General features: G+C 38.0%; 1 protein-coding gene across 1 annotated transcript in view; it reads right to left on the reverse strand.

The window, feature by feature from the left end:
- SPAG16 (sperm associated antigen 16) overlaps window positions 1-24,991 on the reverse strand; it is a 560,091-nt gene that overhangs the window by 305,208 nt on the left and 229,892 nt on the right. The window contains exon 11 of the mRNA XM_036422106.2: window positions 6,551-6,694. Within this exon, the coding sequence (XP_036277999.1) occupies window positions 6,551-6,694 (144 nt within the window). The remainder of the gene's footprint in view (window positions 1-6,550; window positions 6,695-24,991) is intronic.

Here is a 24,991-nt window from a genome sequence, read left to right on the forward strand (position 1 = left end):
AGACAACGTCACTTCTTACTCAGGTTCAGCAATTTTTCTTGAATAAATGCTCTTTGGATTGATGCAGGCTTTTTGGTTAAGATCTAGAGTTCTAAAACAGTTGATTTTAGAAATTTTTGCTTTTATGGAGAGTAGACTTTTAAAGGTCCTTATTCTGCCAGACTGGTAATGCTTCTCCTTATGACTGGAATTTATTCTCATTAAAATATTATTCAGAGAGGAGTTTATGTTTCAGGAGTTTTATGCCAAATGAAAGACTTCCTCTGGTAAATAGATCTCAGGAATAGCAAATGTTGTGTATGTATGTATGTGTACATATGTGAGTACATGTGTGTGTGTATATATCTATATCTATATCTATATCTATAGCTATAGCTATAGCTATAGCTATATCATTTATATATGCCTAAGTGACTGTTCAACCTTTTGACCATTTGACCATTTGACCGGTAGCTAAGATGTGCACTGAGCACCAGGGGGCAGATACTCAACACACAGGCATAGAAACATAGGACTGATACATCTCAGAGGAAGAGGCGGAAGTGGGTGGGTGTGGGAGGGGGACTCAGGCAGGAAGAGATTAACCAATAATCTTATATGCATACTAGAGGACCAGGGCACAGATTCCTGCACCGGTGGGGTCTCTCAGTCTGGCCTGCGAGGACTAGGCTGAAACAGGCAGTCCAACATCCCCTGAGGGGTCCTGGATTGTGAGAGGGTGCAGGCTAGGTAGGCTGAGGGACCCAACTGGTGCATGAATCCATGTATCAGGCCTCTAGTATCTTTATAATTGAAACATAGGGTCTAGGGTACAGACTTCTTTTCATGGGTTCTTGTCTAATGAAAATGAAGAATAAATTCGTAGACAAAAGGATTCTTTAACAAAAAATGTGAAAGTTTATTGGAAGAATATACAAACTCCATCTGGGCAGGGAAATTCCCAAAAGGGACCACCAGGGAAGGGCCCCCCAAATAGGAAAAACATGTTCTTTCCATACTGGGGGGGGAAATCTAAATCTAAACATCTAAAATCTGAAAATCTGTCTTATATTCCTTTGTCTCAGGTTTATAAAGGCTGTAGCTTTTTGACTCTTCATGTTCCTTTCTAACTGGAACCCTTGCCCATTTTATGATCCTGGGCTCTCCTAATTGGTCATTCTTTTGTTTCAAAGTCCAAAATCCACATGATGCCCCCTTTTTTCTCTCCCCCTTATATTGCAACATCCCTCTATAGCCTGTGAACATATGTTTCTCTCTTTCTGGCATCTGTTGACATTTTCCTATCATCTGTTGACATGTTTCCTTATTCCTGTACTTTGTGGCTTTTCTTTATCCTCAGTGAATGTATGCCTTTCTCTCCCTTTATCCTATGACATTTCTCTATCCTTCACATATCCATCTTATAGTTCAGGTTGGAGTTTCTTTTGATCTCCTTTATGGCTCTCTCTCTCAGTTGTCCTGGCTGGAGATATTTTATTACCCCTTATGGCTCTCCAAGCTGCTCAGGTCAGGGCTGATTTTATAATTGCTTTAATTACTCAGATCTGAGATGTCTCTATCCTTCACCTATACATGCCTCCCCATGAGCCCTCCTTATTCCCTAAACCTGCCTATTTCATCTCCAGAATTCCTTTTGTGATCACATCACACCTACCAGGAATATGAGAGGAAGTGGCCACCTTCCTGGTCCAGCATCTTCAATTTGTTTATTTTAATTAAGGAACTATTTACTGATTCCCTCTAATGTTCCAATTTATCTGCTCTGTCCCATGAACACAAAGATGAGTAAGACACAGACGCTGCCATTAAATCACTTATAATATTACTCAGAATTGTTTTTTCATGCTAGGCCAATAGATTTAGAGACAATATTGGTTTTAGAGTTAACCATATCTAGGCTAGAATCTGCAAAAAATACCAACCATGCTACTCTGAGCAAGTGGTTACTCTGAGCCCATGGCTGCTAATGTTTTACATAGGTCTTCCTCATGCAGTTGTCATGAAAACCTTATGAAGTAGGTTTTCTCCGTTTTACAGTGAGCATCCGAAGCACTCAGAGGCTCTACAAAATGACAGAGCTGCTCTCTTTTCATACCCACACTTGAAAATAATGCAGACTTTAGAAGGGGCTTCTCGTGTATAACCAGATCCTGCCATTTGCCTGAGGAAGGCCCTTGGGCAATTTCTCCAAGTTTTCACTGAGCTGTGAGACTCTGGAAAATATTTCCCTAACACTTTTCTCTATGGTGATAATGTATTACTTTTACAATCAGACAGGAAATGTATTTAAACAACCATGCTGTTCCTTTCCATGCTCAGCCCCTTCACCTAAAACTAACTATATTAAGAACAGAAGCATAATGCACACCTCGTCAAAAATATAAAGTAGGATATTATTATTTGACAGGCATATCTAAAAATTACCGTGGTGGTAATCTACTGAGATTTTCAAATTATGAAAGCATCTACCTCTGAAACTCAAGTACAGTGCATCCATCTCTTCATTATGCTTTGAAATGTGAACTCCTGACTATATGTTTGTAGCAAATAAAAAGATGTTCTTTTTAAACAATTAAATGATACACTTGTCAGAGAGCTTTCATACCATGGTTTTGGGCACTATAGAAACGCATGAATAGGTAGCTCATACAGGAAAGAGAGATATGGGGGTTTGGGAGGGGTCCTTTTAGTCACAATTCATAAGTCAGTGTATAAGGGTGATTTATGTTTAACAGGATGCTGTTAGCGCTACTTCTGCCTCAGGCAGTGAACTCAGGGGAAGAAAATGCAGCACTGTAAAATTGTTTAAACCAGTAATCCCAAATTCTTTCATTTCATAGAGATATTTGGGAAGATACATGCTGTTTCACATAATAAGCTGTAGACACACAGAAAAAAATGAAACTCTAAGCATCAGAAAAATAGACATTTTATTTACATTCAAAACCATTCTACTGTTATTGAGCAGTACAGTTAAAGGTAAAGACCAAATAATACATTATTGGTATAGATAAAGATCAAATATATTGGTATAGGTAAAGACCAAATAATATATTATTAAGTGACTGTAGTGAGCATTTTATTGATCTATTAATATTAACCTGGACACTGATACAAAACTAATCTAAATAGACTAACAATAATAAAACATGCTTGGACACAAAGTAATCAGTCATTATATGTTTTACAACTGATCTACAAAGTAGGTATCATCATTATTATACCAATTTCACAGATGATAAAACTGACAGAACTAGCAAAGGTAAAGCTAGGATTCTAGCAAGGGGACCTGAAACTCTGACGCCATGTGTTAGCTATTTAGGTACCTTTTCCTTCCACCAGAGTATGCTTAAGTTTCCTTCTTTTTAGGGTGTACATTTTGCTCTTTTAACAGTACATATTGCAATGCATGCCTTCTGAATTTTTCCACTCATTCATCACATTCAGTAACTAATAATTTTCAACAGCTAGTTCATCAGTCTACCAAGTAAATGCCAATGCACAGGTTGCTTTACCGTACCAATGTATGAGCTCCCTCTAGCGGTAAATATGCAGTAAGAGTAGTTCTGTGGTGATTGGGTTACCCATGTTACTCCTGAAAAGTGTCTGGATACACAAATCCTAATAAGGAACCTACAAACTTATGTACAAATCAGTAAACATGCTCATCTCTTTTGACCCATCTAACTCCGTGGCATCCCAGTTCTACATAGACCTGCCAGATCTTTTTACTTCCCAGTTCTACCAAAATCCATTCTTCTTGTCAAGATCAAAACATGGGGCTTCACAACCCTATCTTAAAGTAACTTTACAATATCTATCTATTAATATAGTTTATAATATAATATCTTCATAATTAAACCCCTATGTATCCCATGCTTTTCAAATACAAATTTTACTGGATCATTGTAAATTGCCTTTAAACATACAACTAAGTTATATTTTCTGCATTCTTTTAAACAGTTTGCATTTATAATTGTGAAATGAGACTACAGTAGTTCTGTGGCCAGTGTCTTACATTTGTTGAGTTTGGAACTATGTCTATGCTATATTTTTAAACCAGTACTAAAAAAAACAAAAACAAACAAACAAAAAAACAGTACTTTTTCCTTTTCCTTTTCCAACAAAGATTCAAAAAGTCTAAAAACTGCCCTGGCTTAGCTGGTTGAGCATTGTCCCATGAACTGAGAGGCCATAGTTCAATTCCCAGTCATGACACATGCCCATGTTAAAGGCTCAATTCCCAGCAGGTTGTGTGCATGCATTTCATGCACCAGGCCACTAGTATGTCTATAATATTATAACTCTTTATGGTATCAGGTGGGTACTGGAAATACTGGGGGATCACTTTGTAAAATATATGACTGTATCAGCACTAGATTGTACAATGGAAACTGAAACAAAATAAAAATGAATGTAAATTCTAATTGAAAAATAAAAATAAATCAATCTCTATCCCCCCCCAAAAAAGATTTTTTACTGTTATTTTGACAATAATGTATTTCTTTTAATTAAGCATACAAAAGAATATTTGCCATTAAATATCACTCACTTAAAAACACTATGTTAAATGTATTTTCTCCCATTATTTTTACCTCATGCACGAAAAAAAAAAAAAGCAAACAGTGTGGCTGTATTTTACTACAATTTTGCCAAAGAAAGTACTGAATGTAAATTCATGTTATGAGTGAATAATGATGTATTTCATCTCAATTACTGTATTTTAATTTCAGTAATTGAGTGGGAAAATGGGAAAATCTATTAAAAGAACCTGTGCTGGTCAAGCACTAATGAGACAATATCTGAGTCACTGGCTGTCATGGTAACTGGGCATTATGGAAATCTGATTACTGTGCCCAGTAGCTTCGTAAGTGATAGGTTACACTTCTAATTGGGTTGTCTCTGCTTATGAGACGGGCTTCATGTTCCCAACAGGTACAGAATGCATACATGTTCACAACTTAAGTTCAATCATCTAGCACTTAAAGATAAATTAGACTGAGAAAATTTTCAAAAATTAAAAAAATAGTTTACTCTTCTCATTAACTCACTTAGTTCATCTCTATCTTTGTAAAAAGTAAATGACACTCTATCTAATTTTATTAACAAATAGAGGTCGGGTGCATGACATTCGTGCACTGTGGGGGGTTGGGCAGGGGTCTCTCAGCCTGACCTGCACCCTTTCCCAGGCCGGGAGCCCTAGGGAGATGTCTGACTGACAGCTTGTTGGACATCATTAGCTCTGCCACGGAGGCGGTCTCTGAGCTCACCAGCCATCAGCCTGGCTTGTGGCTGAGCTACACTCGCCCTGTGGGAGTGCACTGACCACCAGGGGGCAGCTCCTGCATTGAGCATCTGCCCCCTGGTCGTCAGTGTGCATCATAGTGATTGGTCGTTTCACCTTTTGGTCTATTTGCATATTTCCATTTTATTATATAGGATCATAACAAGATTCAAAAAAATTAAGAGTTTTATGAAAATACATCAATAAGAGTCATCCTAAGAACAAAATTTCCCAATGAAATGGTTTAGAAATTGCACCAAAACTATGAGTATCCAGGAATAATACAGTATTAGAAAGATCCAGATGCAAGACTATTTACAAGTATTGAGTACAATGATGAACATGAAAAGACAGTTGGGATTGGCAGTGGGAGTTGACTACAAACAACTGTGGGTCGAGCTTTTTAATGTATCTCTGTGTTTAACAATATCTTTCCTTCTGTGCCCTTGGCCTTTGCAGTACAAAAATTCAATAGATTCTTAAAACTACAGAACTCAATGCTTTCAGTTCAATTTTAATCTCTTTAATATTTTCAGTGTCATTTACTTTTAACAAAATTGATCACTATCTTCTGATGCTTTTTGGTAGATAATTTATTTCTAAAAGAAGAACCTGCATGATAAACTGAGGCAAAGTAAACACTAGCATGCATTATTTTCTAGAAAGCCATGTGTCTTGTCAGAGCTTGTGAGTACAAGAAGCATCAATAACGCTTCTTCTGGGAAGCTCTTTACTCTGTTAAATGTATCAGCATGTGACTAAGTTTTACAGGTACCAAATATCAAAAGCAATCAGTCTATAAAGTCAATATAAGGAAAGCCAAAGGAGCATGTATCTACACTTTTCTAAATTCAGATTGTAAGGTTGCAGAGGGGGGGGGGAAAGTGCCATCAAAATCACCTAAATACAAAGTTTCATTTATACAACATAAGTCCTAGAGATGTATTATCTCATGTGCTTAAAAATTGGCTAAGAAGTTAGAATTTATGTTAAGTGTTCCACTGATGATAACAATAATAAACAAAGTGGGCAGCAGCAAACTTTCTGAAATGATAGAAATATTTATAGGATAGATTGTGGTACTGTGGTAATGGTTTTAAGGATGTATACCTATCTCCAAACTCATCAAATTGTATACATTAAACACGTACAGTTTTAGTCTATTATTCATATTTCAATTTTAAAAAGCCAGGAGAGTGTGGAAACAGAATAGACAAGTGCGTTCCCTGGAGAGATGAGGCTGGTTCAGGGCCTGTGTGCACTGACCTGGGATGGAAGCAGCAGTTGGAAAGCCAGTCGGTGTGGCCAGTTCCTGTGAGAAGCACGTTGCCATTGGGAAGCCCCACTGCCTTCCAGAGGTGGTCCTCACCGCAGGAGACCAGCATGTCCTTGCTGGGGTGCACCACGATGCTGCAGTCAGACAGAGGGGAGAGTTACGGAGCGGTAACAGCGAACGCTCTCACACTGTGGACAGATGACATGGCAGTGGCCATCCCACTTCAGCACGGCAGGACAGCTCCTAGGTGCTGGCCTGGAGCTCAGAGGGACCAGTGTCTACCTCATGACTATAGCTCTAACACCAATCACTTTCTGATTGCCACCAACCCAATTTACTTCACTGCATCTCACATTCTTATGTGTCAAATGAGATGCTAGACAAATCATGTCTAATTCTAATTTGAAAACAATAATTCTGTTTTTTTTTTGTTTTGTTTTGTTTCAGGAAGAAAGGGTGATGCCAATAATAGTTCAGTGTTAGGACAGTTGGACCTATAGCCATGGTAATTATTAAGAAAATCAAAATTCTTTGCATATTATAGTATATCTTAAGCCAGGCATTATCCAGGAAAAGAACATAAATCATAACCACCATCATAGCCCTTGAATAAATGCTATAAATGAAACATTAACTCCATGGCCTACTATCTACACAAAGCGAAGGAGCTCAAATTCCGTGCTAATATGCCACTTAAACTGGTTTCAGTCAATGCACAGTACACAAATTACAGTAATGAATTCAGGATGCATAAGGCAATTCCCCACTGTATAAAGGCAAAGGGGGAAATGAGTAAGAAGAATGTGAAATTAACACTTTAACACATTAAGCAGAATTATTTGAAACAGGCTATGATCACTGTGGCTATTCAAATATTGGAGCTAAACCATTCGAAAATCAAGAGTCTACAAGGTTAATGCCTGATATTTTATCTATGGCCATGTTCTAATCTTATTTATATAGAGTTTCATCTGTGCCTTACAGTGAAACGGAACAAATGTGCCCAATGTTAAGCACCTATTAAAATACCAGTCTAAATAACAGCAACAAATTGTTCCCTTTCAACATAGCCATCTCAAATCTAAGACATCATGCTTTTGCTTGAGTACACAGGGAAATGAAACAACGGCTTAAAAATAAAAACTACCCATTCATTTCTCCCACAGTGCATTCTCTGAATGGCCCTGTTCTTTTCTTCTCCAATATAGACTTTAGGAAAATAAAAAATATATATAATGGACTCAGTCTATACCTACATGGGTAGTTCCAGTTTTAATGAAATTAAAACTTTTCTCATTATGGATACCTCCTATTTGATCTCAAAATTTTGAACTGAAAATTCATTTTCTTGCACTAGACCTCTCCAGTTTTGGAAGTCTGCTGGGGTCAACCAGTGTTACAGACATTCAAATCACAGGCATGTGACCACTATGAGCATGTAAGCACTCTTTAGTGCAGCACTGTTTCATTTTTCTCCGGTACTTCCCTGCTCAAAATAAACACAGTGGAAGGGAAATTTTTCATTTTGCAATTCATCATAATGTTGGTTTGTGATTTTCAGAAGGCCAATTCAAGAAAGAAATTTATTACAGCTCAAACTGGGTAGAGGATACATTTATAGAACTTAATTAGAAGAAAAATATGATGAGAGGTAAAAAATGTCAGGCTGAAATGAATTCTATATTCAAATACACATAAGAAGGCAGACCAAATCCTTGAAGCTATGAGTATGATGTATGCTGGCTCGCAGCTTTCCTGGCAGACACATGCACACTCGACTAGAAGATAAATTACCCTCTTTAAGTGAAGATAACTAAATCATTGATGTCTTTACGAACTTTGAAAGATAAGTTTCTCAAATGACTTTTGTGAGAGGAGCTATTTGTAGAAGTTAAGGAAAAATATAAACAAACACAAACCATTGATGGCTAATCAGTTTTGAAAGTGATTTTGCAGACTCTTATCTTTTCTGCTTTGGGACCTCCTCTATCCCACCTGCAACTCCCACTTCTACTTTACACAGACTAATCCCACTCTCCCCTGTCTTTATTCATATATTCATTATCTAAAATATATCTTCATTTTCTAATCATTCTGCACAAAATTCTGCCAAATTCTGATATTACCGTATATTCTGCAAATATGTTAATTCATTCATGAAATGTTCTTTAAGTGAACAGAAATATTTCCAGCATATATCAGAAGGAACTTAGTGATTCACATGCCTCAAACCCATCAGCCCATAAACACTTGTTATTGATCTGGTCACTAACCAAGAGCATCATCAGAGACTGGGTCATGGTGATCAAGATCCCTATTTAAGAGCTTCCAACTCAGATCACTCTAGGGGGGAGATGGTCAAGATGAACAGACACATGGACCGGCACTATCCGTATTCAGAAGTTCAGTGTTGTTATCAACTCCATAATGAGGTACTGGTGCCTGGAGACTTCTTCCTCCATCATCATCAATTAATGATAACAGTATCCAATATTATTTGAAAAGTTAATGTGCACCAGAACTTATACTAAATGCTTTTAATTTTCACAAGTGGAATGAAAACTCATGAGGGCAGGGTATATGCCTGCTTTGTTTGCTATATATAGCTATTCAGCAAGTGCTTTTCAAATGTCTGACTGAGCCCAGTCGGCATGGCTCAGTGGTTGAACACTGACCTATGAACCAGAAGGTTAAGGTTCTATTCCCAGTCAGGGCACATGCCCAGATTGTGGGCTCAATCTCAGGTAAGGGGTATGCAGGAGGCTGCCGATCAATGATTCTCTCTCATCATTGATGTTTCTCTCTCCCTCTCCTTTCCTCTCTGAAATCAATAAAAAATGTATTTAAAATATATATCTGACTGAGTGAATGATTTTGGCACTATTATTTTGGGGATTTTATGAGCAATGTAAATTGTTTAGAGGCCAACTTTGAATTCAGGATAGTTTAATTTCAAGGATCATGATTTTAGCTACTTCTACTTCATATCAATATTTCATGGTTTATTGTTTATATGTGCATTATAAACATCAATAATAATTATAATAGAGATTGAAAATAATTATTATCATTCCCATAAATGCTCAAGTCATTTACACATTAAATCCTGAGTTAAAGAAATAATATAGGAATTGTCAGGGTATATTTTGGAGCTGGGTACCATCTGGGACAATAGCCTTTTAAAGGGTTGGTGGTCCCTGCCCTTGACAGTTGAAATGCTCTGGTGTTGTAGGAGAAACCAGGTGACAGCAACCCTCCTACATTCCTGTCTACATAAGGCTGATGTACTGCATTTTGAACTTGATAAGGTATTTAATTTGTTCTCTTGTGCTAAAATTATGAGCCTTGTATTACACTTCAAGTTGTCAGAGAGCATTGCCTTTTTTATCACCTCATTTATAGAGTGTGCTGTAAACAATAAATGTAAGAGAATCTATAAATAATAAAAGCGTAATATTAATATAAAATGTCCTTCCGGACATCCTTCTGGAAGACGCCAGGGCTGCAAGGGAAGCCGGGTCCCGGGTGCCAGAGGGAAGCCGGTGCTGGCAGCAGGGAGAAGGAAGGCCTACTCTTGCATGGATTTCGTGCACCAGGCCTCTAGGATTTAATAAGCATTGATAATTTCCTTAGTATACTGTTATCATTCTATTTATCTCTGTGTCAGTCTTTCAAAGAATTCGAAGAAAAGGGAAATAACTACCACTCCATCGGAGTCAGTTCTTATCCTACAGTTGCATACACTAACTCATTTAATGGTCATGACAAGCCTGTGAATTAGGTCCACTGGTATCATCACGTTGCAGATGGTGGATCTGAAGCACATGGTGGTTAAGCGATCAGCTCAAGGTCACGAAGCCAGGAAGCGGCAGCGTGAGGTCACAAATCTGAGTGGACTGTGCCCAGAGTCCATGTCTCCCCGTAGGGTGAGCTCAGAGTCTCAGTTGCCTTTTTCCTTTTTAAGATGACAAATGCCAAGTCAGAGGTTGCCTGATTTCTGTCTAGGGGGTTTAGTGAGATGCATCTTGAAGTTTCTTTTTCCTGCTATTTTCTAAGGATGTATAAAAGGTTATAACTATTGTCACTTGTTTTCTATTAGTTAGGCACTGGCTCGGTTTAGAGTGGCGGAGGGATGGATCAAAGATGATTGAGAAAAAAAGTACGTACGTTCTAAAGCAGAGGTTGGTAAACTTTTTCTGTAAAGGGCCAGAGAGTAATGTATGGTCATATGGTCTCTTTTTGTGACTACTCCAATCGGCCATTGTAGCATGAAAGCAGCAATAGATAACATATAAATGAATGAACGGGGTTATGCTACAACACAACTTTATTTATAAATCCAGGCGATGGGCCAGATTGGGCTTTTGAGCCTGTCCCCAAGCATGTGTATTGCATGGAATAAGCTAGTGTGTAAGGCTCTGGGTTTCACACTAAGATATGTGTGAACTCTTGCTCCAGTGTTTACTTGCTAGGCATCCTGGGGTAAGTTAGTTTACCAGCCTTTGCCTCAGGCTCCTTTTCTGAAAAAAATAGGAAGAATATAGCATTGCTCTCATAGGAGTGGTCTGAGAGCTAAATGAGTTAATGCATATAAAGGACTAGAACAGGGCTGGCCATATAGTGAAAGCTCAATGAACATTATGATCGTACAGAGAGATAAGCTCTCTGAGGCCAGGCTGCCTGGATCTGAACACCAGCTTCCCTTATCCTTATTAGCTGATTACATTGTATTGTACAACCTCTCCACCTCAGTTTCCTTATTTGTGAAAAGGATGGGGTGATAAAACTGATCCAGAGGGACGTTGTGAGGATAAAATAAGTTCATCTATGTAAAGTGGTTGGAACAGTATCTGAACACAGTCAGCTCTCCATAAAAGTTTAGCTAATATCATTAATCAACATTGTACTTCATTGTAATCTGGTCTTTGAAATAGATAACTTCTAGCCAAAACCGGTTTGGTTCAGTGGATAGAGCGTCGGCCTGCGGACTGAAAGGTCCCGGGTTCGATTCCGGTCAAGGCATGTACATTGGTTGCAGGCACATCCCCAGTAGGAGGTGTGCAAGAGGCAGCTGGTCGATGATTCTCTCTCATCAATGTTTCTAACTCTCTATCCCTCTCTCTTCCTCTCTGTAAAAAATCAATAAAAAATATATTTTTTAAAAAAGAAAAGAAATAGATAACTTCTATAATCATGGCAAGTAAGTTTAACATAGAAAATTATAGATATTTAGAGAGAAATGACGTCCCCAGTTGGGTCTGAGTAATCCCTGGACATTGCTGGGTTTGACTTGAAGTTAAATCTCCCGACTGAATGGTAACCCTCAGATATACTACTTTCACAGATGAACACAAAGGTTTGGTGGAATTTTTTTTTTCCTGATGCCAGTTTTCAGGAATGCATTCAGAGAAGCAGTGGACAGTGCACACACTGACTCCTATCCCTGTTTTCAGGTTTACAACCGGCACCAACCCACTGTGGGCCGGGAGGGAGGCCTCTGCCGGGTGGGGCCTGGGGTGCTGACATGAAGACAGCACGCTCTCTCCTGGGGCTCTGTCCACAGAGAAGTGTCCCTCTTGTCACCACCGAATGACTCGCATTCTCAAGAGATGTCTTCCCAAAGTCCTAATTAATAAGAATAACGAGCTCCTTTTTTAATATCTTCCTGGCACCTGCCCTACGTGCCACCGAGTCACATCACTTTAAACTTCGAATATAAGCTCGCTGCTTCCCTTTAACTTACTATTAATTATAATTACATGATTCGGAGACAAAGGCCCTGTCACCTCACTCCCAAGTTAATAAGCTCGTGACGAGGGTGAAAATAGCACAGGAACCGTCTTAAGGATTAAAAAAAAAAAAAGAAAGAAAATGTGGGTAGATGCTAGCCCCGCTCTTGAACCAAGCCGTGTGCTGATGAAGCATCCATGCGATGTTTTGTTCAACAATGTGCTCGGCCTGTTACATAAAATATTACGTTCTACAATAGCGGAGAGTTGCCCCCTTTTGTAATAGGGCACATTCCCTACATTAGACCAGCTGATACGTCCTCCAAAAGCTCTCCCTCCCTAATTGAATTGTTCTTTCCAGTAGTGGATTTACACAAGGACATTTTGGAGAGAACACGTGTAGGTGTATGAAGAACACTACTAATTATCAGTAAAGTCAGTGACATAAGCATCACCATTAGACTTTTCAAAGAGAAGAAAATTAATCCCAAAAAAAAGATGGTCGTGAGAACAGCTAAGTAGACATCCTGTCTTCATTTTCACTGTGAATGTCTCCTTCACGTTGGTGCACAGGCTCTAACTATATCCAGCATAGAAGACGCGTGGTGGTTTGAAAATACATCAGTATCAAAATATGAGCCCCATGGAGATGTGGTGGCCACATATTTACTCTAAATGACTTCATACACTCACACATGACATATGTCTATACACAGCTTACCAGAGCAAAGACAGCCAAAAAAGTTGTCAATTGTTGTTATAGCTAATAATTGCACCTTATATTTAGATATGAATCAGGATTTACAAAGCATTTGTTAACTTGTAACTTCCTTTTTTCCTTATTTCAAAAAGTATCTATGAAGAACCTTCGAAACAGACAGAGGCATCCCACTCAGGATGCTCACATGTGAATATGGGGTAGAGGGGGGGGCGGGGAAGTGGGCAGAAACAGCAACATTAAAACAAACACACTAGGCCAGCTATCTGAAAAACATCAAGTGGCATGACAATGACTGGGGGAAGAAAGTCCTATTCACTGAGGTGGTGACAGGAGACCTCGCTGAAGATGTGACATTCTAGTTGAGATCAGAATGGCAAGAAGGAAGCAGCATCTTGGGAGGATTTAAGGACGGGTAGTCAAACACAGGTGACTGCTTGGCTGAAAGGAGTCGGTGTTTTCAGGGGACAGACGAAAGGCCAGGGAAACTGAAGAGAGCAGGCAAGGAGGACTGTATTCAGGATGAGCGAGGAGAAATAGAAAACCAAGCACGGATCATGTAGACCTCATCAGCTGAGAAAAAAGAAAAAAAACGAAAAAAAAAACAGAAGACTGAAATGTATCCTGAGATCACTGAATGGTTTTACGTCAGAGAATGTTATATGCTTGATAATTATTTAAACGATTCCTCCAGGTGCTCTGTGGAAAATGAGAAAACAGGAAGCACAAGAAGAAAGTAGGACACAGCATAATGCCTTAGATCAATTTAACATGTAGATCTTCATTAGGTAAGACCAGCGTTACTTTAGCATATTAACAGTTATACCATTACCTTCAGGAAGTCAACTCACAGCTGTTCTCAACAATAAAGAACATTAGCCAAGACCGGTTTGGCTCAGTGGAGAGCATTGGTCTGCGGACTGAAGGGTCCCAGGTTTGATTCCTGTCAAGGGAATGTACCTTGGTTGCAGGCACATCCCCTGAGGGGGGTGGGCAAGAGGCAGCTGATTGATGACTCTCTCTCTCTCATCTATGTTTCTAACTCTCTATCTCTCTCCCTTCCTCTCTGTAAAAAAATCAATAACATTTATAAAAAATAAAAATAAAATAAAGAACATTAAATTAGTGTGCTTTTACTGATGAACAAAATAGAACCAGTGGCATGGATATACGAAACAGACTGACATATCTGACAGGAGAGAGAGGTGTGGGGACTGAATAAAAAAAAAAAGTGAAGAGATTAGCCAAGAACATACATGCATAGCTGATGGACATGGGCAATAGTGTGAAGGTCCAGAGGGCAGGGGGTTGGGCAAAGGATGGAATATGGTGGACATCTATAATAATCAACAATAAAGAAGTGGCAAAACAAAAATGAAATAAAAGTTATTAAACAGATGTGTGCACAAAACTTAATAATGAGAAATCTGTCAAAATAAGAGATCAGAGTTCATTCATTTCCAGAAGTCAGCTAAGAAAATATGAAAAATTGAAGTTTTAATACTTTCCTGTCACTTTAAGTTTAAAAACTGTGATACTGAAGATTTTGTTCCAAGTTAAGTGTAAATGATGTTGCCCAGATCTGGGAAGCAGCGCCTTCCTTTCATTTTTCACTGAGTAGATGGGATATTTTCACCCTCCGTGGGATTTACTGGTAGCTAGAGGCCCGATGCACAATTCCTGCAACTGCAGGCCCTCCCAGCCCCAGCTGCCTCAGCCTTGGAAGCTCAGGCTTCCTCTCAGTCCCGAGGCCCCAACCCCCACCTACTGGTCCTTCCCGAAGGTCATTCTGTAAGGTCCTTCTGCCATCCAGTCTAATCAGCATATTAGCTCTTTATCATATAGGATGCCCAGTAGTGTAATCATAAAGGCTAACATCTCCTTTTTAAAAAAGTTTAAATTATTTACTGTTGAAAGTGTTACCTATGTCTCCCTTTTCTGCCCAATTACCTTAACATCTCCTTTTTACTTTTCTAGTCCAACTGTGTCCTTCCAACCTTGGAGTGGGGTGGGCTATCCCACTGCCTACCTTTCTACCTGGGAGGCAGTGCTAATCCCAGCCACAAGGTCTGAAGGAGGAAGCCAATACTGGCTCTCCCATGGGAGAGGCCTCTAGAGGTGATTTAGATAATAGATAGTGTGCAGCAAAAGGCCACTTATGAAAAGAGCAAAGTCACACATACTATGCAATATCATCGCAGTCGCCCATATTATCAGCTTATGGACTCAACCCTAATCCTATTTTAACGAGATATATATATTATTTGGTCTTTCTCACTCCATGTAAAGAAGCAGATCCACAAACTTTCCAAAAATCTATGATTTATTCTTGAATTAAATGGTATAAATGTATACATTTAAACTAAAGTTTTAGCTTAATTCCAAAGATAATCAATCCTCTAGGAAAAGTCTTCAGGTTGGATAAAGTCAAATTTTAGCTAATGTTCCTTAAATCAACTACTATAAATATGGGTAATAACCCTTTTTTGTTACCTCCTCTATAAATTAGTGTAAATGCTCAACTGAAATTTGTAGATTTGTATTTTCATAAAAAAAATATTCCTCAAATACACATACACATGTATAGATTTTCTCCCAACACTCAATTCAAATGTCCTTGATGGACATTTAACCTACATGCAAATATGCAGCCTAATAATTTTTCAAAATACACCATCGCCTCATCTATACTTTTTGTTTTATGGTGTGGGGGGAACTTATACTTTAGTTAGCCAGTGCAGAAGCCAGGCAATTTCCCAATTATTTTTCAAATGACAATTCTTAACAACGGGGTACCAGTGGCCTTGAGCAAAAGTCATTTGACTTTATTATGTTTTCTTTCCTCACATTAAAAACAATTGTGATATCATTTATCCTGTATCCTTTACTGCATTCTTGTTTTATCCACTAAATTTAAAATAAAAATGTAGAAAAGAAGTTGTTGAACTTTCTAATATGATAAAGACCATTCCAAGATACACAGATTCAACTAAATGAAATTATAAACTCCGAAGATTGCGACAGGCAGGCCCCACTATTTTGGTAAATGGAATGAGGAAGATCAACAGAACAGTTAACAACTTCAAGATTTGTGCAAATACCTGCTGGAACCTTCCTGCTTTCTTAGCAGCTGGACATTTTATGCTACATCGTTTTATATACACTGAGCTTCATGGTATGAAATTGCTGTAGTTCTTTATGGTTTAATGAGTTTAGAGTTACATTACACATTTATGTTCTTAAGAAACCCATTTTAATAATAAATTTTATTTGGTTATTTCATGTTTCAGCAATCTACAAGAGTTCTGTGTAGTTACAAATATAATTTTTTTCCCCATTTTATATATCCTTAGTATATTAGTGACAAAGAGTAGATGCTTTTTTAAGCTGAAGTAAAACTTCCCCCTCCTAAGAGCTCTATCATTAGCATCTCTTTCCAGGAGGATATTTAGAGATATAACCAACATATAATCTATGAATAACCAGAAGTGTTACTACTTAAAACATAGATTTGAGGTCAATTTCCATGTTGAAGTAAAGTACAGAATTCTGTCCTAAACTTGGCCCAGCTTAGGAGAAACCACAAAGCCAATGGGATGATTGTGATGTTTAACTTCTGACGACTATGTTTGGTACCTATTTGATAAATTAGAAAGCCAAAATTAATTATAAATTCAGCTTTTTCTAAAGAGTAAGTTATGGAATTTAAGAGATGTATATTGGAATTATCATCTATATATATTTGTGTGTGTGTGTATAGATAGAGATATAGACTAGATATAGATATAGATATAGATATAGATATAGATATAGATATATAGCAGCGACTGTAATGGCCATATGACTATAAAAACCAATCACTATGATGCCCTCCTGGCCGATCAGGGTGTGGAGCTGGCTCGCCAACTTTGCAGCCCCTTCATCCTGCCTGCCTGCCCCTGATCAACTCTCCCACCCTAACCAAGAGCAGGCCTATGTCCAAACACACCCTCCTTCCCCCAGGCCAGCCAGGTCCAGATCAGCCAGCCCCACCACAATAGACCTGCAGCCCTTCCCCCTCTCTCGGCTGGCCCACCCCTAAGTGTACCCCCACCCCAACAGGGGGTGGGACTGGGTGGCCAACCTCCTGCAGCCCTTCCCCTCAGCCAACCCCACCCCATGTCAGCCCCCCCTCCACCCCAATCAAGGGCATAGATAGCTATCCAACCACCCATGGCTCCTCCCCTAGGCCTTTGGCTCCCAGATTGGCACCCATTACCCCATTCAAGGGTGGGGCCCGCTGGCCCACCACCCACACCCCTCCCCTGGCTGGCCCTACCCCCAATAGGACCCCAAACCCAATCAGGGACAGGGCCTGCTGGTCAATAGCCTGCAGCCCCTTCCCTCAACGGGCCTGGCCCTGATCAGGTCCCATTTGGGGCTGGGCCAGCCGAACCCCACCTGTGCACGAATTAGGCCTCTAGAGTTATATAATGAGTCTCAACTTATATATTAAAATGTGCTAAGATGGAATGAGTTTACATCATCATGCCTTATTTGCATCATATGTTATAAGGGTAGGACTGATGGAGACTAGAAAAGTGAACTAACCTTTGAGGTTGGCATTCACTGTGTTTTGCTGGTGAATCCAGAGAGAAGCTGGAGGGCTACAACTGAGACCCCAGTAAGTTTCCGGTGAACAGAGGGGTGGTGTTTGCTACAGTGTTCAAACTCCCCTGAGCCTGGCTGTCCTTGCTCTACTTCACGTATGTAAGGATAAGAATGCACAAGAGCCTATGGTTCTGCATGCTTGTGTACTGTTTTATCTCTTCTCAATATAAGGTTTCAGTGACCTGTAGCATTTCATCTAGTTGAATGACTTCATTTATTTTATTTTAACTTTACTTGGTACCTTCCCACCCTCTATGCAACAGATCAGCTGCTCCCCCTAGGTCCTCACCCACACCTTTATCAATATTGCTGGTGCACTGAAGCTATGTTCAAACTGTTTGGAAACAAAGAATGATATAGGCAGGTAATTATGGAAAATGCCTCTTTAGTTCATCTTGGGTAAACTGAAGTGCTGACAGTTATGAACACAAAGTTGCAAGTGTATTAATAAAAATAATTCCTATTCTAGAACATTTTTTGACAACAGAAAATTATTTTGTTATAACATATACTATTAGTTTGACAAAAATAGGAAGGGTTTTCTATGTCATGATCAAATATATATACATTTGCTATATATAATATATGTACATATTTATGTATGTGTGTATGTATCTGTGTATATATGTGTACATAAAAATAGATGAGAGAGATGAGAGATGAGATAGAGTTAGAGATAGAGATAGAGATAAAGATAGAGATAGAGATAGAGATAGAGATAGAGATAGAGATAGAGATAGAGATAGAGATGATAGAGATAGAGATGATAGAGATAGAGATAAAGATAGAGATAGAGAGATGCTAAAAGAGCCAAAGCAAAAATTTAAGCAATGGAGCTCTATACTGCAGTTACCCTACAGATTCTGTGCTTTATGTACCCTGAACCTGGCACCTGGAAAAGTTGCCCGAGCCTCGATTTTTCTATTGTGTAAAATAGAGATTAAATGAGATAACTCATAAACAGTGTTCAGTGTAATGTCTAATATGCAGTAAATGTAATTATTCTAATTATTATTTTAAATAAGTTTTTGACAGTTCTTTTTCACATAATTGATATTTAGTAATAAGCAGAATTATCTCTAAATTCCAAATCTTGAGAAAAAGGCAAACACTAGCATTTGGAAAACTAAAGTAACATGGTTTATATAATCCTGGGGCATTTTGAATTTGATCCTAGTAGTTTGAGGTAGCTCCTAATATTCCCTGTATTTTTTGGTTTGCTGTCAGCTTGACACAGGTCAAGTGCATGGATTAGTAACCATGGATTGTAGTTCTTGATGACTAGCTTCAGGAAACAATACATAACATTAAATTCTAACAATTGGATTTTCCTAGAAGTTGCTTATAAACCATTGCTTTCTTAAGATGGCTTTTCCTTTCATAATTTTCTTAAGACTTTAAAATAATGCCTTCACACTTTTAACATGGGTTACCTACCAGAACATTGTTTCCTCAATTGTAGAACATGAATGCTGAGATATTAAGTATAAATTAAATTACATAGCAACACTTAGGAAAGCACCTGTCAGATATTAGGAAAACACCTGTTAAATATAAGCTCAATTAAATGTTGATTATTATTTTTGAAATTATGTCCACACTTATAAATCAATCTGAAAAAAAATTAATTTCTCAGAAAATTGTGGGTTTTTTTCCCCTAATTTTAAACCACACAATTGGGTTTAAAACATCTCTTAAATGTCCTTAATATCCAAATCCTTCAAACTTATGCAACAGTGTTATTTTATAGATAGTGTTAATGTGGGAAGGAAGAAAACTCAGGTGGTTACCTCCTCAAGTTTTCTTATATGTCTTCTAATACTCACTGGAAATATAGATGCTAATGGAAAGAAGTGACTGATAAACCCTTTCTTCACACCAAACTACTCAAAGGACTATTTCTATGGATTTCCTTCTAAGTTAGATTATAGGCGAAAGCTATAAATGATCCAAACAACTGATCAGTACTTTTCTACCTGCTATAATACAGAATAGTTGGTTTTCTACTTCCTCTTCTCACAACAATCAGATATCATTTCTCTATCTTTCTCTAGTCATAGTTAATCATGAAAAGTACTGGTATTAACATGACAATGGTCAAGAGCTGTGATGTTTTCCTATATAATAAATAGGTAATATGCAAATTAACCCTTACACCCTCACAAGATGGCTGCCTACAACATGCCGGAGAAGGGTTAGTGAGGGACAACCAAACAACTGAACAAACAGGCTGTGTGCATTGACCAGGCCAACAACAGGGCAGTGAGGGATAACCAGGCTGGCAGAAAGGGCCAGTAGCGGGAGCAGAAAGGGTAACCAGGCTGGTGGAGGGGCAGTTAGAAGTGACCATGCTGGCAAGAAGGGGGCAGTTGGGAGAGAACTGGCCCGTAGCGGGAGGGTAGTTAGGGATGATCAGGCAGGCAGGCAGGTGAGCAATTAGAACCCAGAAGTCCAGAATTGTGAAAAAGATGTCTGACTGCCAGTTTAGGCCTCATCCCTGCAGTCGGACATCCCCTAAGGGGTCCTGAATTGAAGAGGGTGCAGGCTGGACTGCGGGGAACCCCCTCCATGCATGAAATTTGTGCACTGGGCCTTTAGTTCTATAAAATCATCTCTAATAATCCTAATGTCTCTTAAGAATTCCCCAATCCCCCCCACCCCCCAAAAAATCAGGTTTGTCTTTCAGCTTTATCTTAAAACAGAAAACTAATATGTTAACATTAAGGAAAGGTCTACCTACAGTAGATCCTCGGGTTATGTCAGAGATCAGTTCCTACAGTGTGACATAATGCTCGCCTGCTAGCCTGCCTGACTGCTCCTAACTGCCTCTGCCTGCCAGCCTGATCACCCCCTTGCCACTCCCCTATGAGCCTGATCAATGTTTAACTGCTTCCCTGCCAGCCTGATTGCCCATAACTGCCCTCCTCTGCCAGCCTGGCCACCCCTAACTGTCCTCCCATGCAGGCCTGGAATCTCCCAACTGCCCTCCCCTGCAGACTTGGTTGCCCCTAACTGCCATCCCCTGCCATCCCAGTGGCCCTAACTTCCCTGTCTTGCTGGCCTGTTGACCCCTAACTGCTCCTCCTACTGGCCTGGTTGCCCCCAACTTCTCTCCCTTGCAGGCCTGGTCTCTCTCAACTGCCCTCCCCTGCTGGCCTCATCCCACACAACTGCCTTCCCCTGCTGGCCATCTTATGGCGGCCATCTTATAGGTTGGAGTGACAGTCAATTTGCATATTACCCTTTTCTTAGAAAGATGGGAGATGGTGATATAACCAAGAAATGACAGGTTGATTACTATGTAACCTGAGGGACTGCCTGTATTCATTGGCAATTCATATGCAGATTACCACACTACACAAAAAACTAATTTTTCAAGGCACTGATGATATACAATATCTAGTTTTACATGTTAACAAAATAAATATTTGGAAAGAAATGCAATATATCTAACATACTCATGTCCTGTTTTCAATTCACTTCTTAGTAAAGTTATCTAAGATGAAAATGGAATTTAGATATATGAAATGGAATCAGATGCTTATATACAAAAATTAATTAACTATTTAATTTAAAAAGTAAAATATATGCTCAGATACAAATTATTTATATAATTTATTTTGGTAAAACATATAGACATTTTACGTTTTACTATTAAATTAATTATGAGTAAAACCAAAAGAAGAATACAAATAAACACCAAAAAGTTCTGAAGTTATTACCAAGAAAATAAATCTATTTTCAAATTATACAAAATGTATCTGCAATATATATATACCACCATAATAATGTTACTAAATTCTTAGTCCCTTGCTTGTATTACTAATCCAGTAAATGCTTCTCCATATAAAATAATTATGCTTCAAAAGATCCTAAACCTTAGTAAATTCAGGAAAGAAATACATGAATAATATTTAGGAAAAAAAATATTCAATATCCAGAATTCTTAATTCAGGCATTTATGAAGTATCGTGATGCTTTCATATTTCATTAGATTTAACAAAGGGTTATATGATATACAACTATTTTACAAGGCTATAAACATGAACATAAGTGCTTCATTATAAGTTTATAATCATTTACTAATAATATTGCATCCCATTTTGCCATTAAAATATTGTTTCTTCTATTACAAAAAAAGTGTGTCTTAAAGAATGCAGAGATTGAGAAAAGTTTTTTCTTATAAGTATAACTTAGATATTGTTTATATAAATATTTGGGGCCATTAAGAAAAAGGCCCACAATAGTTAAATACAGAACTTATAGGATTTGAAGGCCTAATAATGTATGTTTAATTGGACACGATGAACATGGCTATAATTACAATCAACAAGAAAGAGTATTCTCTGTATTTAAAAAAGAAGTCTTCAATTATCAAATAAGCTGCATTATATTTCATTAACACAAAAATGTAACTATACTTTGAACCTGAAAAGTAATGAAACCTTAAAAGCACAACAATTAAGCCCCAATTATAATCATTAAAAGAATAATACTAAGTTATGCAAATTATTATTACAGATAAGTGATTTTCAAATTTTAAGTCTATTTCCATTAAAGTGATTTTTTTCACTCATTATATTAAAAAATAAATTTATTCAGGAAAAACATGGTATTAATATATCAGGCAAATAGACAAGCAATTAAGTAGACCAAACATCTAAAATGCTCCTGTGCCCAATCAGCTTCCCATCTATAGTAAAGAAGAAACAATCTTGCCATCCTAAGCCTGCCTTCACTCATCCATTATTGTTCTTATCCTCTTCTTATCCACAATGGTCATATTCAGGCAATTTGGGGATAGGCTGGAACAAGACAAAAAAAATCTCCTCTCTCTCTCTCTCTCTCCCCCCCCCTCTCTTTTTCTCTCCCCCCTCCCTCCTTCCTTTCTTAGGGCAATCAATAAAAAGAAGAAAGCACAATAATGAGAAAAATATTTTTTCATTGCAGGAATTAATAGAAATTTATATCCGTAGGCAAATTAGTTGGCAATAAATGAACTTCACCAGACCTGTAAAGTCTATTTGAGACACTGGCAAATGTTATTTTTCCAGACTGAGAAACATTTCAGGACCTACCATGTGCTCGTGTCTGAGCACATCTTTATTCTTTTGTAATGACTGTTGTTACTGTTTATATTAAATTGCTCTCCTATCTACAAACATGCTAGTAATATATGCAATTTACTTTTCAATCTTATTGTTTTGCTTCTGCTGTCACTAACGCTATCTAGTGATAACTTGTTCTTCCATAAAACACATTACTGTATCCCTCTTCTCACTGACCATTCCTTGCTCTATTTCAGACGTAGAAAGCCCATCTCAAAGACTACCTCTTCCAAGAAGCCTTTCTTGCTTTCCTCTTATCAGTTTTCCTCTTCCCCATTTGTTATCCAAAGTGTTTATTGTAGACATTTTAAAAATTTATATCATTCTGCTTTAAATTGATTAGTTTACATTCCCAAATTAGTGAATACTGACCAAACTTTCTAAGATTCTAGAAAATATTCCAAACTTGAGCAATCACTGTTCTACTTCTCATTCATCTTTTAAAAATATGTATATATTTATTGACTGCAGAGAGGAAGGAAGAGGGAGAGAGAGATAAAAAGATCAACGATGAAGAGAATCACTGATCTGCTGCCTCCTCCACACCCAACATTGGGTAGTAAGCCAAAACTCAGACATGTGCCCTGACCAGGAATCAAATCCTGATCTGGTTCATAGATCGATGCTCAACCACTGAGCCACATTTTTTAAGTGACTTCTTCTCAAAAGCAAAACAAATGAAGAGTTATAACAGCCAGAAGAACAACAACAAAGTTTCTATTTTGATCTGAGTAGCGGCCGCTTACCTAATACTCACCTAACTGCCCTGGATAATATCCTTCCTGGATGATTTTGTCTAATTGTCAAATTGCTTCAATTCTTTTCTTCACTCAGTAATAGATAGCTACCTAAATATGATTATTATTAAAGTTGAGTGATTAAAAACATAAATTCATTTCTTCTCTACTAAATGTCCTAACAATATTGTAATATGCATTCCTAATTTCCAAGTGTGAAGATTATCCAACTGTAAAGCAACAAAACTACGCACGCTTTCATAAATGGCTGATCTGGAAGTCTCTGGAACCCAAGAGTCATTACAGAGCTGTAATATGGAAAGCGTGCTAAGCATGTGGCTTTCTCTTTACAGATATTGCCAATTTAAATGTTGTTATCCTACTTTTCCTGTTTCCCTCTTTCTTTTCATTATGAAAAGAGCCTTCCCCTTTGCATCCCCCTCCTCATCTCCTTTCTATAGCTGTTAGCAGGAGTCACAAATTTCATTTCAAAAAAAGGTGTTTTAAATGGTATCTCATGAGAAAGTGGGTAATTTTCCACCAAAGGACTGCACTGTAGTACAATCAGCCCCCGGATTCGTTGATGGATGATGCGGTTGGATGCAGGCCACATACTACACACATCGACTTGACTGCCGAGCAACAATAATGTTACATTCGAGGTTGTGGAATATGTTCTCTTTTAAGAAAATTTGCAATACATAATAAAAGAGATCTCATTTCAGAATTGTTGGTTTTGGCTAGATACTATATGTGAGAGAATTGGTAAAATGTTTTAGAATTTTTCAACTCGATCAGACTGCTAAGTGTGAGGAGCTTTATTTTAAATCATTTTTATATCTAGATTTTGGTAAGGAAAACTCTACTGAGATATTAAACATTTCCTTAGAAATTATTTGTGAATCCAATACTGTTTTATGAATGGAAAAAAAAGGATCATGAAAAAGTGTTTCATTATTTATATATTATATATATGGAAAGAAAAAGAATACATTAATAACCATTAAAATTCTACATGGCACATATTTTCATTTTGAATTAAAGAACACTAACAAAGGACTCAACTAATAATTAATAGATCTAGTGACTATTCTTCATGTCTTCTGCAGGAGCTCCCAGCAGCTCAGTATTTTACATAAGATGGCAGTTGAAGAACTATGATATCTAGAATAGAGTTAACCAATCCATCTTGCAGGTATCACTTATTAAAATTTGTACTTTGCAGTCTCTGAGGACTGGCTCCTACAATCATTCACATGTCATCTCTCTCTCTCTCTCTCTCTCTCTCTCTCTCTCTCTCTCTCTCTCTCTCTCTCTCTCTCTCTATCCCTCTCTCTCTCTCTCATACAGATCTTACAAAGCTAAAACACTTTCATATACAATTTGGATAGTCACAGTAGCCATGTGAGAGTTCTGCTGCTCATTGAGCAATGAAATGGGCTGAAGTTCTTGGGAGGGACAATCTTTCCTACACATAAAACAGGGACAA

Source organism: Pipistrellus kuhlii, unplaced genomic scaffold, assembly GCF_014108245.1.
Source record: "Pipistrellus kuhlii isolate mPipKuh1 unplaced genomic scaffold, mPipKuh1.p scaffold_m20_p_7, whole genome shotgun sequence".
Lineage (NCBI taxonomy): Eukaryota > Metazoa > Chordata > Mammalia > Chiroptera > Vespertilionidae > Pipistrellus > Pipistrellus kuhlii.